Here is a 16,537-nt window from a genome sequence, read left to right on the forward strand (position 1 = left end):
GAGGTTTGCAGAGGTTTGCAAAGGTTTGAGCGACAAAAATCTACAGGAATTTTTGATTTATGGGTATTGTGCGTCTGTGGAAGTGTTGATAAGGAGGAACGATGGAGATTAAGTTTGGTTTCTTCAAGATTTGAGGTCGTTTGAGAAGGTTTGCTAACGTTTGAGGAAACTAGTTCCTTCAGGATTCTTGTTTTGTGGATGTTGCGTTTGTATGGAAATGTTTATAGCGAGGAGTTATGAAGATTAGGTTTGATTTCTTCAAGATTTGGGGTCGTTTGAAGAGGTTTGCAGAGGTTTGAGGGACAGAGATCTATAGAAATTTTTTATTTATGGGCATTGTGCGTCTGTGGAAGTGTTGATAAGGAGGAACGATGGAGATTAAGTTTGGTTTCTTGAAGATTTGAGGTCGTTTGAGAAGGTTTGCTGAGGTTTGAGGAAGCTAGTTCCTTGAGGATTCTTGATTTGTAGGTGTTGCGTTTGTATGGAAATATTTATAGCGAGGAGTTATAAAGATTAGGTTTGGTTTCTTTAGGATTTAGGGTCGTTTGAGGAGGTTTGAAGAAACTTGTTCTTTGAGGAATAGTTGTTTGAGTAGTTGGATTAGTAGTTGAATTAGTAGAGGATGTATATATAGGAGGATGATGATGTTTAAGTTCTCCTTTTTCTTTCAAATTTATGTTAGTTTGAGAACGTTTATGGAGGTTTGAGCGAACGAGTTCTTTGAATATTGTTGGTTTGTAGATATCATACGTGTTTGTAGAAGTGTATTTGAAAGAGAATAATGAAACTTAAATCTGGTTTCTTCAAGTTTCGTGATTATTTCAGAAGACTTGTAGAGACATAACGAAATGAGCTTTTTGGGAGTTGTTTAAATAATTAAATCAATTATTTAATAGGTCATTGCGATATGCAAATTTCATTTCTTTAAGTTTCGTTATCGTTTCAGAAGATTTGTTGGTGTTTTGGGTGGTTTTGATCATTTTGAAGTAGTTTCATGAATTAGGCTAACTTGGTGATTGGATGTGTGAATTCTGGCATCTAATTAATAAGGCTTTTTGTCACCTTACAATTATTAATATTTTTTAATTAAAAAACATTTTTATTAACGTTTTTATTGAAATTTATGAATTTTTGAAGTATTTATTAATATTTAATTATAATAACTTGTGAATTTTTATCGAAGTTCATGAATTACAATGAAAAATGTCAGAGTGTGAAGAGAATATTAGCAAGAGGGAAGAAAATTTCATCGATTTAATTAATATATTGTAATGAAATCCAGAACAAAATTCATTTAGCTGTATTGTCTATTTTCTGATAATTATTCATCTCAATTGCATCCGTACATTCGATTGTTTTCGAATAGATAAACGATATTTACTTCTAAAAGTTCCAATTAATTCAATTCTAATAGTCTATTATAAAATAAATTAAACAAATTCTTTAAATCTATTATTTTCGCCAATTAATTTTTATCGTTCTGTTTTCAATCAACCACGGTAGGAAATAATTAATATTTACTTATTTTTTAATTACTATTGATACGAAATTGAGAAAATAATTTGTATAATCTAAATAGCGTTGTGTTTAACACTTAAATTAATATCATAATATTATTGAATATATAGTTAAGATATAAATTTATGAGAAAAACAAGTACATTACGGAACGGTTTCTCGGTTTTAGTTATTTCACATCTGTGTTTCAATTTCCCAAAAATTCGAGCAATCCGTTTGGTGGCCACTGAACCACGAAGCCCATCAAAGATCTCGATCCGGTCTACGGATGAGTGGAGAGAATTGGAAGACGAGAATCGAGCAACCTATCTTCGGAAGACTCCATAATCCATAGGTTCGCGGGGAGTAAATAATACAGTAGGTCCGGTGGTGGTTTGGCTGAACCGGATGTTGGCCAGAGGATGAAACCACTCCCGTACATCCGGCGAATATATGAAATTCTCTTCTGCTCGTTGCTCAACGCAGAAGATTTTTCAGAAATTTTCCTTCGTTCCAGTTATAAACTGTATTCCCGATTGTTTATTTCTTGGTCTTTCAATCCCAAGTTCATATTTATTTTTCTATGAATATTAGACAATTTATAAATGATTCACTTTCTTGGCCATAGATTATTGTCGAAAATCGGATAAATAATAAATAATAAATAATAAGCGTGGAATATTTTTGTTTTAAAATTAGGGTTAATAATTTCGGTCAAACTCATATTATATTTTGTAATATCATATTATATTTGTAAAATTTGTGATTATATATAGGTAGCCTATTCTAATAGGTAAAAATCTATTCGGGTCATTTTGTTAATTATTTCATATTTGTATCTATATTTCTTTATTATTATTTTATTATTTGTCGTTATACTATTATTAGACCATTACACTGAGTATAATCATTTCTCCATAACAATTAGTATTCAACTTTTCAATTGAGCTTTTCAAAATACCAAAAACTACAGCCAAATCATATTCTTATCAGAATTACTCTGAACGAAATTAGCAATTATTTCACCACTCAGAAAACTCGCAGAAAACTCGCTCTTCACTTGCATTCCATACAGTCATAAATATCCCGTTCATCCGATCCTTGCACGCGGTCACTCGCCCTTCCACGCACTTCAGAGGACACTCTAAACATTCAGTCTGAACCCTAGGTTACTGTCTATTACCCGTCATCAGCTAAGTAGGCCCAAGGGTTCCTTTGCACTAACTTTCACACTTACTATTCCTACATTTATATTAAAATCTAGAAAATGAACATATCTATCAGTCCACTTTCTTAGTATATCACCGTAAACTATAGTGCCTAGTCCAAGACTCACACTTCGTTGCAAAAAACTGCAGAAAATTGCAAAGAATTGCAGAGAATTGTAGAGAATTGCAGAGAGTTGCAGGGAATTGCAAAGAATTGCAGAGAATTGCAAAGAGTTGCAGGGAATTGCAAGGAATTGCAGAGAATTGCAGAGAATTGCAGGGAATTGCAAAGAGTTGCAGGGAATTGCAAGGAATTGCAGAGAATTGCAGGGAATTGCAAAGAGTTGCAGGGAATTGCAAGGAATTGCAGAGAATTGCAAAGAGTTGCAGGGAATTGCAAGGAATTGCAGGGAATTGCAGGGAATTGCAGGGAATTGCAAGGAATTGCGGAGAATTGCAGAGAAATGTAGGGAACGTCTGAAAATTAATCGTCGTCACCTAATTTCGACGCTCTACTGTCAAATAATCCCTGTGTCGCGATACCTGTGACGCTGGTAGCGAACGTAACACCTTATCCTCGATACAAATCACCAGCGCAAACCAAGACATGGGCGGGTCTGAGCCTGCGAGGAGCGCTGTATCGGCGAAAGACCGTGCGAAGGATTTCCATAAATATTCGTCAAAGGGGTCCCTTTCGCTGTGCTAGGTAGTCTTTTCTTCCTAGCTCGCGGCGTGATCCTGCGGGACTCTTTGATCTGCCATTCTGTCTCTCTGAGCGGATGACTGGCAGAGCCACTCCCTTCGCCGGAGCTTATGAATTATCTCGCAGCGAATGTATTTTCCTCGCTATATAAGGTCGCCATACTTCCATCCTGCGCACCCACCACGGGCTTTCCTTGGCTGAACCTCGCGATCGGATCTGGCTGCGCGCGATCCAGCTCGCGGATCCTGTTTATCGTCGCGCTTCCTTTGAGGGATCTACCAGTGGAATTAGACCCGGGACCTGGTCCTGATTTTGTTACCTCTGAGAATCGACGGTTAAACGTGTTTACGGAGTTGGAAGGATTTTAATAATCCACCTTGGGACTAGTGTAACAGGCAAGAGCTCGGGTACCTGCTAGAAAGGTTTAGGGATGTGGGTTGGGAGCATGGTTGAATAAGAAGACCAGAGAGGCTTGTTGAATTTCGGTTAGTCCTGGTCTCGAGTTTTTACTCTTTTATCTATTTTTCCTTCTCTGCTTTTGTGGGTTGTGGGTCGTTGATGTGGTAATAAATGATATAGATTTTTAATATATATATTAATATATAAGAGTATATAAGATATATATGTATATATACACATACAGCAATCACCCTTCACTTCTTCTTATCTAATACTATTCTCTTTATTATAATACATTTTGCTATTTTTTCTTGCTATTGGTCCTTATTGAGATTGAAAAGTAAGTGTGTATGCTTGTGTCATATTCTTTGTGACATCTTAGCAGTTAGTTATTCCTTCAATTTTCTAGTACTAAGGTTAGGTGAAAAGAAAAAATTTAAAATTTTATTACAGACTTTTAAATTAAAAAGTTTTAAATTATGGAGTTTATTTAATTATAAAAATTAACTATAGTGTTTTAAAATTATGGACTTGTAAGAAATTATGCTTATGTTAATTATTATGATCTGTGTATAGTATATTTTCTGATAATAATACTTAATTATTGTATTTAATTATTATACCATATTTAGATACTAATGTTGTTAATACTTAATCATTGTACTTTATTTTAGTACTTAAATACTAAATTTCGATATTGGTTTACTGTTCTATAAAAATTACTAATTATAATGTCAGATCGTTGGCTATTAGATGAATTTTCCTATTAGATGACTATTAGATGAATTTGGAATTTTATTTAGATGCTGATTCCTCTGATTTCGTCAATTATTTCTCTAGGATATGTTGGAACATACACGTGCGATATATTGTATATCTTGTGGAAAAATAAAATCGTTTAAACGCTTCATGGCGCATTTAGTAATTAACGTCGTTACCGTGTCGATAAAAGTATTGAAAATTTTACGAATATGACTATATTTAATTTAAATACTTTAATTGATTTAAGCTCTGCTGGTCACAAGCGACCACGCTAGTTGCCATGTTGAATTTATAAAATTAAAAATGAAAATATTCGAGTGCATACTTGTACACGTTTTAGTTCAGGTTATTAGCTTGACATTGATTGAACATACAGAATTGTAAATATAATTTTTATGGTATGGTCAACGAGATGGATACGTTTTTATGATCGCTGAACTACATTAAACATACCGGGGACTAAATTTTTATTTGACATATTGTGAAAGTAATTGATGGTACGAGTGGTTCGTTCAACTGAATTTATTTTTTTAGGGATACTGAAGTATGTGTGTGTCGTGTATGTTTTTCTTTAATCCAAGAATTTTAAAAAATATAAAGCTGAGAGTAATTACTTCTGAGTGTGTGAAATGATTTCATATGTGTATATCGTAATTGAAAAACAAAAATTCGTTATGATTTTTTAATTTCTTCATAAATCCATATGGAGTGAAAATTTTTGCATGATTTTATTTATTGAACCCTAAGGAACAGTATCACGATTCGAAAACTCCATGCGAATTAATGTTTAATACTAATATTATTTATACTACGTATAGTGCTATAATATTATACTATTAATAGCAAGGTATATTATTATACTATTATGTAATAGTTTACTATTATTTGTTATTAAATAGTATATTAATACTATATTTTTATAATTATATTATGTATAGTAATGTATATTATTAATATATACTATTGTTTTACATACAAAGATGGTATATAATGCAAACCTATTAATTATTCTTAAAATTTTCGGTTTGGGATTAATATTATTTAAATTTATTTGGATTGTTATTACTAAATATTATACTATTAATAGCAAGATATATTATTATATTGTTTTGTTATAGTTTACTATTATTTGTTATTAAATAGTATATTAATACTATATTTTTATTATTATATTATGTATAATATAATAATGCAAATCTGTTAATTGTTCTTAAAATTGTCAGTTCGAGATTAATATTATTTAAATTTATTTGGATTCTTATTACTAAATTGTATAAAAATCGAAATATCCGAAATACTAAATTTTGATTATTCTTTGTTGTTTCAGAGGGGCAGCGACGAGCTTTTGTCGCAAAGCGGAGCAGTTAGCAATGGTGCTGCAATGAGTCCTCAACCACATCACGCTGCCGACAACAACAATGACGCCAAGAAGGTGAGTGATGACAAATTTTGCTTAATTATATTTTTATTTTCTCATTTGTGTCTCGAATTTATCGAACTCTCCCATTGATATAATTTAATTATTATTATAGACGTGTTCAGGAATCTCATTTCAGATTTATTCCAAAGTTCATTGAATATTCGTAAAATTTTAGATTTTGAAATTCCAAAAAAATACATAGATTCAAAGTGATCGTATAAGTTTTCACCCAAAGTATTGGTTAGGAATCTAAAAAAGTGCTGGTAAATAAAACTCTATTTTACCATATGTTCTTCGTTGTACAGAAAAATATAATATTCTGATTCTGTTAATTTCGTGTCAAAATTTTTCTTAGGAAAGGTGTGTTTATTCTATCTAAAGCAAAGTCTATTCTTGAACATTCAATTAAGATTCTATTCTTTCCTTCAATTAAAATTCCAAATTGCAAGGTAGAATATAACATCATCCTCAAAAGTTAACAGAATATTAATAATTATTTCAATATTTTAAACTTCCTTTCCTACAAAATAAAACCGTGGAACAAAATTCTCGTGGCAATAGGATAATAATTTCTCTGAAGTGAAAATTTCATCCTTAATCTTGAGCTTTATTCAAGTAAATTTCTTTTATTCGTTAAAAATTCTCCTTAAAAATTTTCTCTTTTTTTTTTAAAAATTAATTCTCTTTTTAACAAAGATTTCTCTCTCGGAAGAAATTTTACCACGAAAGATATTTTTCTTTCAACAAAAAGTTTCTCTAAAAATATTCTTCTCCTCTCTGATTTGGGTAATATCATTTTTCCACGGAACTACTTTATTTTCTTTTCCCTTTTCCAACTTCACGATGGACAATGAGAACAGGAAACCGGCCTAGGTCTAACGAAAATTCGGATGCACAGGTGCATTTGAAACTGGAGCAGATAGCTGCCGGGTCCTCTGACCTACTCGATCTTCCACGATCGGCGAAAAATTCCGTCAAAAGGCTGAAAAATTCGCCAAAGCGACCGGATCGCTTTTCCCTCGTGAAAATCGTTATTTTTCAACTCGTTCCTATTCCGGCTCAGGTTAATTATTCCAACATGGTTAATCCGTCTTTTCTAACCACCGATCAAGCACGATTTATAGAAATTCGAGGGTAGTTCGAGAGCTGGGAATGGTCGTTGAATAAGAATTGCTCTTTCCTGCTTCATTTTCCGAATATACTAGAATTTTTATCGCAGTAGAGAGTGCTTCGCATGGATTTGAATTCTTGCACTTTCTGAAGAGTTAAAAGAGTTGTATATTGGTGAAATAAATAGGTTAAAATAAAGGTAGGTTTGTTAGTCCTATTACGGATCTTAAATTGTTTACCTTTTCTCTAAATTTTCTATTTTTCTCTCCTTTTTTGAATACTTATTTTATTTCAATTACTATTAAAAATTTGTATTAAAACAAATTTTTCTTAACGAATATTGTTCGTTATATGTCATATAACTGTTTTATTATTTATTTATTTATATTTTTTACTTATTTTTTCTGGTTTTGTATTTTAAAGAAACATGAAAATTATAGTGACCATGATAATCAAGGAATACTTATGAATGTGTGATATTTTTACACGTATGATCAGTGTTTATACGCAATATCTATATATATTTATATTATTTCTCCTCCTTTTTTAGCAAAATAAATTAAAAAGGCAAAAATGCGTCGAAAAAGAAGAATAAATTTTTGTCATTTGAGTTTTCGTTTTCGAGGAAAGTGAGTTCTAAAATTCGTGAAGTAGGCAAGCTTGTTATCGAACTCATCCAATATGGCTGCCGATGGCGCGTTGACACCTGCTATTTTAAACTCAATTTTCTCGGAAGCGAGGTCTCAAATGAAAAAATTTTATTCTATATTTTCGACTCACTTTTACGTGTAAAATCATCTCCGCTTCATCTCGAAATATTCGGCTTATGTACCGAATAATTAGACGAAATTAATCGTTATTTATATCGCGTTTTATGCGAAGTTAATCGAGGTATACTCAGTGAACTGGTTTTATTCGTTTTCAAAAAACACGTTTGAAAATATGTTCTCCGCTTCGCTGAAAACACAGCAGACAGGATTAACCAATCGTTCCATGTCCGTGTCAAAAAAAAATCGTATCTATTTTTCACTGTCCCCGTGGAAATTTCGAACTATGACAGCTTTGCAAAAATATCACTCGTCAGTCATACCGGCCCCAACGATACCAATTTCGTTTCACGTTCGCGAGATAGTAATGTGAAAAATCACGGGAAATTGAAATACTTAACAGAAATTAACGGGTGAACCGCGACTAAGCAGCCAAACATTCATCCTGGTCCGTCATGTCGGCCGCAAAAACTGATAACAAATTGTCCTGGCTCGAGGAAAATTAATCGAACACACCTGTTGTTCGCCAGCTCCCCGAAAGCAACATTAATTATGCTACATCCTTGACTAACTTTTCTGAAATAAAACCGACCATGTGAGGAAAGAAGTCTTGTCATTAATAGTGCTACATATAATTTAATCTCTATCATTATTCAGTCCCTAGTTTAGAAATAAGACTGCGAGCTCTGCTGCTACTGACAATGAGTAGAATAGGTCAAACATTTAAATAGTTATTAAATTTTCCACACATTTTCTGATAGCAAAATTAATTGTTTCATGTAACCAAAATATTGAAATCTTCAAAAATAGCAATTCTGTTGATTTTATCATAAACTTCGTGATGATCGCTACCCTAAACAATTTAAAAATAAGACTGTGAGCTCTGTTGCTACTGATAATTAGTAGAATAGGTCAAACACTTAAATAGTTATTAAATTTTCCACACATTTGTAACTAAAATATTGAAATCTTCAAAAATAGCAAATTCTGTTGATTTTACCATAAATTTCGTGATGGTCGCTACCCTAAACAATTTAATAATAGGACTGTCAGCTCCGTTGCTACTGACAATAAGTAGAATAGGTCAAACACTTGAATAATTATTAAATTTTCCACACATTTTCTGATAGCAAAATTAATGGTTCCATGTAACTAAAATATTAAAATCTTCAAAAATAGTAAATTCTGTTGATTTTATCACAAACTTTAGGATGGTCGCTACCCTAAACAGGCAACAGAGGTCTAGAATTGGTCTTCCATTAGTCTTCCAATCTTCTATAGTGATGAGCTCAGGCAGGTTCTAGTTAAGTCAGCATTGCACTGGATTTAGAATTGCAAAATCTATCTAAAATATTTATAAAGTTTCAGTAACTGAGGTATAATGGAAATAAATTAACTATCTTTTCTAAAATTTTTGTGCAACGATCTGAGCATTTAGCTTCCATTCACTCTGACCGTCATAATTCAGTTCAAGAATTTTTCTTCCATACTCCAGACTTTTGTAACGATGAAAATCCAGTAGTATAACCCCAGTCGTACCCAAGAAATATTCTTTACCACAAAAATTTCGATTTTCGTGCAGAGGTACTCTGATTTCCCCTTAACCTCTGTTGGATCGCGTGACATTCCGTGGAAAAATGCGTCCTTGTCTGTAACCGAGTGGGCAAAAGGGAAAATTTCCGCGATGTCGACCACGGGGGTGGGTGGCGGGGGGAAATATTTATTATTGTCAGTCACGCGTGACGTGGGAGGAACGAAAAAATGTCGGAAGTTTAGGCGGATAGAGGCAGCTGTGTGCTCGTAAGCTCTGCGGATGATGCACGTGCACCGGGTGCATCAAAACTTGCAACCCTCGTTAATCATTCGCCTGCACGGGTGGAAAAAGGAAGGGAAAAAAGGGCGAGGGTTGCACGCCGCGGGATGGTTCAAGGATTTTGATTCTTGTCTCCTGTGCTGCTGATTCTTGACGCTGAGCTGGCGAGGGTTACATGGACGGTGTTGTTTAAGATATTTTATGTCACGTTTCACAGTCGATGGTAATTAATATTAATAATAATTAATAAAATTAATAATAATAATTGTTCGTATTGTTAATAATAATTGTTATATTGTTAATATAATTGTTCGTATTAGAAATAAAAAATTTATCCTAAAAATATACTGTATTTTTTTTTAAATAGAAATCAACTGATTATTTATTAATATTTTTTTTTTAGTATAATTTAGGATTTTAACAGAGGTCGTTATTTAGGATTGGAAATAAATTACGATTGGAAGTAATAAAAAGTATGATGAAGAAGGTAGAAATATTTATACAAAATTTTTATTTAGTATTGTATCTTGTTTTAATAATTAAATTTTGTATAACCAAAATCTTGTTCAATACTTCAACGTTTAAATTTGTGTTTAATGTTAAATTTCTTTATATTTACAACATTTACAAAATACATTTGCTACTTATCTCAAAATTTATTTTATATATCACTGGATACCATAAGAGCAGTTCGAAATAATAATTATTATGTTATTAAATTAAAATCTATCGTTAAATACAAATTTAAAGATTAAAATATTGAACAGGATTTATGTTAGGTAATAATTATTTAGAATTGCCCTTATGGTGATATCTAGTGATGTTTAAAATTAATTTTGAAATAAATAGCAAATGTATTTTGGAAATATTGTAAATATTCTTAATATTTTAAATATATAAAATTGGTATGTACATATATGACATCACTTTCGTCATGAGACTATAAAAAATAAAAATACTACTTCTTTATACAAGATTTAATTTGCTTTGAAATTATGGAAATGAAGAATTTAAAGATGAAGGCATGAGGAATTTTAGTCCATATAAATAGTATTATTCTCGAAAGGTCTGTATAAATTTAGTTCTCGAAAAAAAGGAAATTATAAGTCAAATTCTCAGAGGCAACTAACAATTTCGTGCTTCTTCCGTGGACCCACCAAAAGTAGGTACTCGAATAGAATGTCGAGAAACGTTTCGCCAGCGTTGCAAGCTTCATTAAGGGCAACAAGACATACTTTAGCATACCCTTAAGGTATTAATTTATCATGAAGTCGAATATTTTTGACAACGAGCTTGCACGAATTTAATTCATCGACAGAAAATAGCACGAATTTTCTGAGTTGTTTAATAATTGCACGGATTTTTGCATCTCACTGACATTTTCGCGAATTTCTACAATCGTCTAACAATTCTGCGATTTTCTGACATTTTCGAGAATTTCTGCAATCTTCTAACTATTACGCGAATTCGTGCAATCTCCTGCTTTCGCAAATTCTTGCAACTGACTATTATTTTTCGCGAATTTTCGCAGTGTCTTCGTAATTCTCAAATTTTTGGGAGACATTCATGATACGTTTAATTTCCTCAGTTTTCTGATCATTTTGAAAGGTTTTATAATTGTGTAACGACTTCGCGAATTTCTGCAATCCTCTAACAAATTTCGACTTTCTAACACTTCCACGAATTTCTGCGATCTCCTGGTAATTGCGCGAATTCATGCAATTTTTGCGAATTTTTGCGATTACTGTTTTTCGCGAATTTTTGCAATATCTTCATATTTTTCAAATTTTTCGTGAACATCAACGATATATTAAATTTTCTCTGATTTCTGATCATTTTGAAATTTTACAATTGTCTAACGATTTCGTGAATTTTTGCAATCATCTGACGATTTCTTGAATTTTCGCAACATTTGACAATCTCGCGAATTTCTTTGATCCTTTATTTGTTATGCAAGTTTCTGCAAAATTTAAAAATCTCAAAATTTCGCGAATTTTTAAAATTTCCTAACATTTTTGCGAATTTGTGCTAATTAACATCTTGAACCTTCATTGGTTATCGATGATCCTGCAAAATTTTCACCGACATCTAACGACTTCTGAAATTCTTGCAACCCCGTTAATGGTTTCCCGAATTTTTGCAAGTCCTTAAGAACTCTCAGAGTCTTTATAGTTGGGCAAAAATTTTCCGAACTTTTACGATCCGTTAGCGATTCAGCGAATTTCCCCGAGCCTCTGACAATTTCGAGCACTTTTTCGGCGACGCCATGAAACGGTGGCCTGGCGGATAGACCGTCGAAAGTAGAGCGTGTACGTTTTCAAAGTAAAAGCCGAGAACGTCGGCTTTGTCACCGAATCCCGCGTTGCCCGTGTCAGTCTCTCCTTCACCGTTAACGATCCGCGATCTGTCGTCATCCTCGTTGCACGCGCGAAAATCCGTCGAACACGCGTGATCTACTTGCCTAAACAACCTAGAGATCCCGGTACAAGAGGAACGAGTGGACTCGAAGATTCTTTGCTGAAGGATCCGATATATCCCATCATTGAAATCCTGCCACAGTACTGATTTTCCCAATCCGTCAAGCTCTTGATTTGATTCTGACTCCGTGATTGGATCACGAGAACTTCTGTATTCGGATTGTCAGTCTACCGAGTTTACCAATTTGATTGAGCTGTTGTTCACACTTTCATGAATTTTATGTTGACATAACGTGTTGGTTAGATCAATATGGAAAACTATAGTAGTGTTCACAGTTGAGACCAAGTCTGGATGCTTGTGTCACGGTGACCTCCTCCAGTTTAAGTGAAGAGATGAATTTAGGTATTTGAAATAACTGATGATGTAGCGTCCTATGTATCGAATCTCTTCGATTTCCAAGAACGCTTATCACGCGCCAAATTAATATTGCGTGATTGGTTTTGTAATATTAAGGATCCCGAGTGTGATGTTAAAATAGAGCGTTTATTTACAGCAAAAGTATACGATAGTTATAGTAGAGACGTTTATCGGAGTACCGTTTCGAACACGCGTTTATAAGTATATGTACGATGTTTCAGTGATCGGTGTCGAAGACGAACCGACTTCTCAATTTTGGTCTGTCTCGTGTCTCGTCGTGTCCTGTCCGGTGTTTTCTCCAGTTTGGTTCTGATTGGTTAGGATAAATATTAGCGGAGGAAAAGTAAAGATTTTTGATTAGACAGAGGGTGTGACGGAAGGACCTTTGGCCGAGGAGTAGGGAACTGTCAAGGAGCCGATTTTCGATGGTCAATGACGTGATTTACAAGTGGTGTCCGTCCGTCGCCTTGGTGGGTCTGTCGCACGTGAGTCCAATCTGTCGAGTCTGGTACTTGTAAATTTTCTGAACTTTCGCATTTAGATATATGACTTAATTCGCTGAGAGGGGCGGTGAGGCACGTCTAACCTTCGGCGTAACAGTCGTAATACAAATAATAAAGTCTTTAGAATTATCGAAAATTAAAGTGAGAGTTATGCTATGAACACGTTTTCCGGGATGGAACAATTTTAAAGATGCTGCTATATCCTATCTCACTCGGTCTCGCTGCCGACTGCGGACGATCTTCGTCACCTTTTATCCAATAATGGTCAGTGTCATCAAGGCAGCATCAGCGGAGTTAATCAATTGTGAGGATGTAGACACTTTGTGCATTCTTAGGGTTAGTCTAGAGGGTTAAGTATAATATTTGTCTTTGTTAATCTATATCCCTACATATCCTGTAAGCAAGACGCTTATCTCAAAGAGATAATTGCCAAAATAGTAGCGACAGGAAGTCTCTTGAACAAAAATCGTCGATGGTGTTCGAGGGGACACCATGAAAACTGGTCCTAATATCGTGAGTGGCGCTGGCCACTCTGCTTTATTAGGTGGACAACGGGGCTTCTTTGTCCCACTTTCTTTTTGATGTGCCATTTTCCGCCTCGTTCCGTCCCATTATCCACAAATGGTCACTGTGTTGCGTCGCTCATTCGCGCGTGGATCTTATCCCTTAAAGAAAGGGTTCGCGTTAAGGCCTCGTTAAAGGTGTTAGACCCGGAGTCAATTACCGGACGTTATTTTTTTCTATTTTTCTCGTCGAGCTTCCTTCTTTTTCTCGCCTTTTCAATGGTCCTTCCTTCTTTGACGGGAAAAGGTCGGCTGACGACCCTTGGGACGTAGGTCGCTTCGGGCCACTGAAGTTTTTGAAGTTTCTGAAGTTTTTTCTAGTTTCGTTGTTTTAAGGGCGCCGGGGCTGTTAATGGGATGTCTGCAAGTGGCTTTGTGAACAGGGTTGCATTTGAAAATTACTGATTGCTTTAATTTGATAATCGTCGATATTATGTCTTGTAATAGGTGTAATTTTATATTATATTAGATATCTTTTTGTATTCAATTATTTATTGTATTTAATTACTTATTAGACTGTAGACTTATCACCATCGTTTATTAAGTTTTTAATTTTGTCGAGTCTTTTACCTGCTTTTATAAAATTCGAATTTTATTTGTGGAGCATGTTATATAAAAATCGTTTCCAATATTTAATCGAAGCATTGAAAGCTAGCAATATTACGATATAAAATGGTACTTTTAATTTATATGTTTAATAATTGGTATTGTGATAGAGCGATACAGATCGAAACTTCGGAAAGTGAATGTAGACAAAACATAATTACATTCAAATATTTCCCTAGCTTTAATATAATATCACAGCATCCTACAAACTTTCTGTATATAATCCAAGGGAAAAATAAAATATCACAGAAATTCAAACAGAAGAGGAAAACTAGAGAGAATATACTTTTTAATTCTGAAATTGGAAGTCACAAGTTGAAGTTAATATTACAAATCAAACTCTATATTCCATATAAATCAAAATAAAAAAATTGCAACGTAAGAGAACTTTCGAATCACGTGATCTAGGTCTAAGAATAATTACAGATACGAATAATTTGAAATAAAATATAAGAAGAATGTGGAGATGAGGCTAAAAAGAGACGTAATACATTAAGGAACATATAAGACGAAATGAAAAGACTAAAAAATGGTGAAGTAAGAACGAAAAATCCCTGAGCACGTACAATAGACGACGTCGAGCAGCTTGAAAATCGCAATTTCCTCACGGATAAGAGATCACGGAGGGCGATCTATCGGTAATTACGTCGGAGGATAGCATCTTCTAAGCAGATTACACGCAGTCGACGATTCTAAGTCGATCAGGGCCCATAAATGGCTTCTCGATCTTGCGAGATCACGCGCCTATCCCTCTTTTCACGGCGCCATGGTTCAGCCATTTTCTCGATTAAGCTCGACGGAAGCCCGGCAACGACCAGCCAGCCTGTTTCTTTCTTACCTCGTCGAAGAAAGTCGTTTCTAGCAGGGCGAGCTAATTTCAAAAGTGCAACCTTATCCACCTCGTTCTGTTCCCCTAGTCCGATCACCTTTTGCCTCCTCCACGCTCTTTTTCTCGATCGAAGTTGACAAAAATGGCGGTTGGTTTCAGAAGGGAAGCTCTTTGTTCCGAGCTTTGGAAAGCCCCTGCAGGTTGCTATTTGCTTGAACGATCGATGGATATTTGTGGATAAGGTTTGGCTTTTGTGTTTTCACGAAATCTTTTTCTTTCTTCTTCATTTGCTTTTAATCGGTTACGTAGTGTTTAGATAAAATGTTCGGAGATTACATAGATCATTAGATAAAATGTTGGATTAGGATTGGGTTCTCTGTTTAATTTTATTGGGTGATCAAACTTTTAGATACAATTTTGGGAAATTGCTAGTTCATTGTTTTCGAAATTTTTCTTTTTCTGCTCTACTTCATTTTAATAGATAATCGAATTTCTGGACAAAATATTGGGAAATAATGTGGTCCATTATTTTCGAGATTTTTCTGTTTGATCTAGATACCTTAAAATATCAGCAGATATTAGGATGAGAAATTAATAATTTATCAGTTTCGTGTTATAGTAATTTCTTATGTTTTTAAAATGAAAGACTTATATTTAGGTGATTATTGTAAAATTATGATTGCTGAAGTTTTAATAGACTTAATGCCGAAATCATTTTTAAGCTAAGTGGAAATAAATAAGGAGAAAAAATTCGATTGGTGTGCTATAGCCATTGCAATTCAATAGAATTTGGCTAGAAAGTTCATTTGTATTGACATTTTCGACTAATATCGTGGTGAGCTAATTTTTTTACATAAATAAGGAGAAAAAATTCTATTGGTTTGCTATACCCATTGCGATTCAATAGAATTTGACTATAAAGTTCAATTGTATTGACATTTTCGACTAATATCGTGGTGAGCTAACTTTTTTACATAAATAAGGAGAAAAAATTCTATTGGTTTGCTATAGCCATTGCGATTCAATAGAATTTGGCTAGAAAGTTCAATTGTATTGACATTTTCGACTAATATCGTGGTGAGCTAACTTTTTTACATAAATAAGGAGAAAAAATTGTCATTTTACATCGTGGAAACTATTGTACATGTTAAAAAAATTATTTTATTAAAAGTTCCTCGATTTAGAGTGAGAAATTATTTAGTGTAAGTAGTTTACTCATAAAGAAAGTGATGGAAGAGATTTTTTATTATTTTATTCTATTTATCATATTATATTCTATTTTTCGTAAGTTAGATTCCGCATAAATTCCTCGTTGGAGAGAAATATACAATCCCTGTATTCGTCAAAAATAATTCAATCAATAATTCTGAATAAATGTAAATTTTCTAAAATTTACCAGTAATTAATCGGAAAATAATTAAACAGATATTTCTCGTACCACATATTCACAGTAATTAAAGGTACCAATAACGCAAGTCTCTTACATCATCGATGAAGCAGTATCTCGACATCGTAATTCCGGA

The 16,537-nt window shown here is 33.7% G+C and overlaps 1 protein-coding gene across 2 annotated transcripts in view; it reads left to right on the top strand.

The window, feature by feature from the left end:
- The window catches only part of heph (polypyrimidine tract-binding protein 1 heph), a 325,042-nt gene that overhangs the window by 74,790 nt on the left and 233,715 nt on the right, over positions 1 to 16,537 (top strand). For both annotated transcript variants that reach the window (XM_017901140.1, XM_017901141.1), the window contains exon 2: positions 5,896 to 6,000. In XM_017901140.1, coding sequence (XP_017756629.1) covers positions 5,896 to 6,000 — 105 coding nt within the window. The remainder of the gene's footprint in view (positions 1 to 5,895; positions 6,001 to 16,537) is intronic.

The sequence above is a fragment of the Eufriesea mexicana genome, unplaced genomic scaffold (assembly GCF_001483705.2).
Source record: "Eufriesea mexicana isolate 0111107269 unplaced genomic scaffold, ASM148370v2 scaffold1482, whole genome shotgun sequence".
In the NCBI taxonomy this organism is placed as follows: Eukaryota; Metazoa; Arthropoda; class Insecta; order Hymenoptera; family Apidae; genus Eufriesea; species Eufriesea mexicana.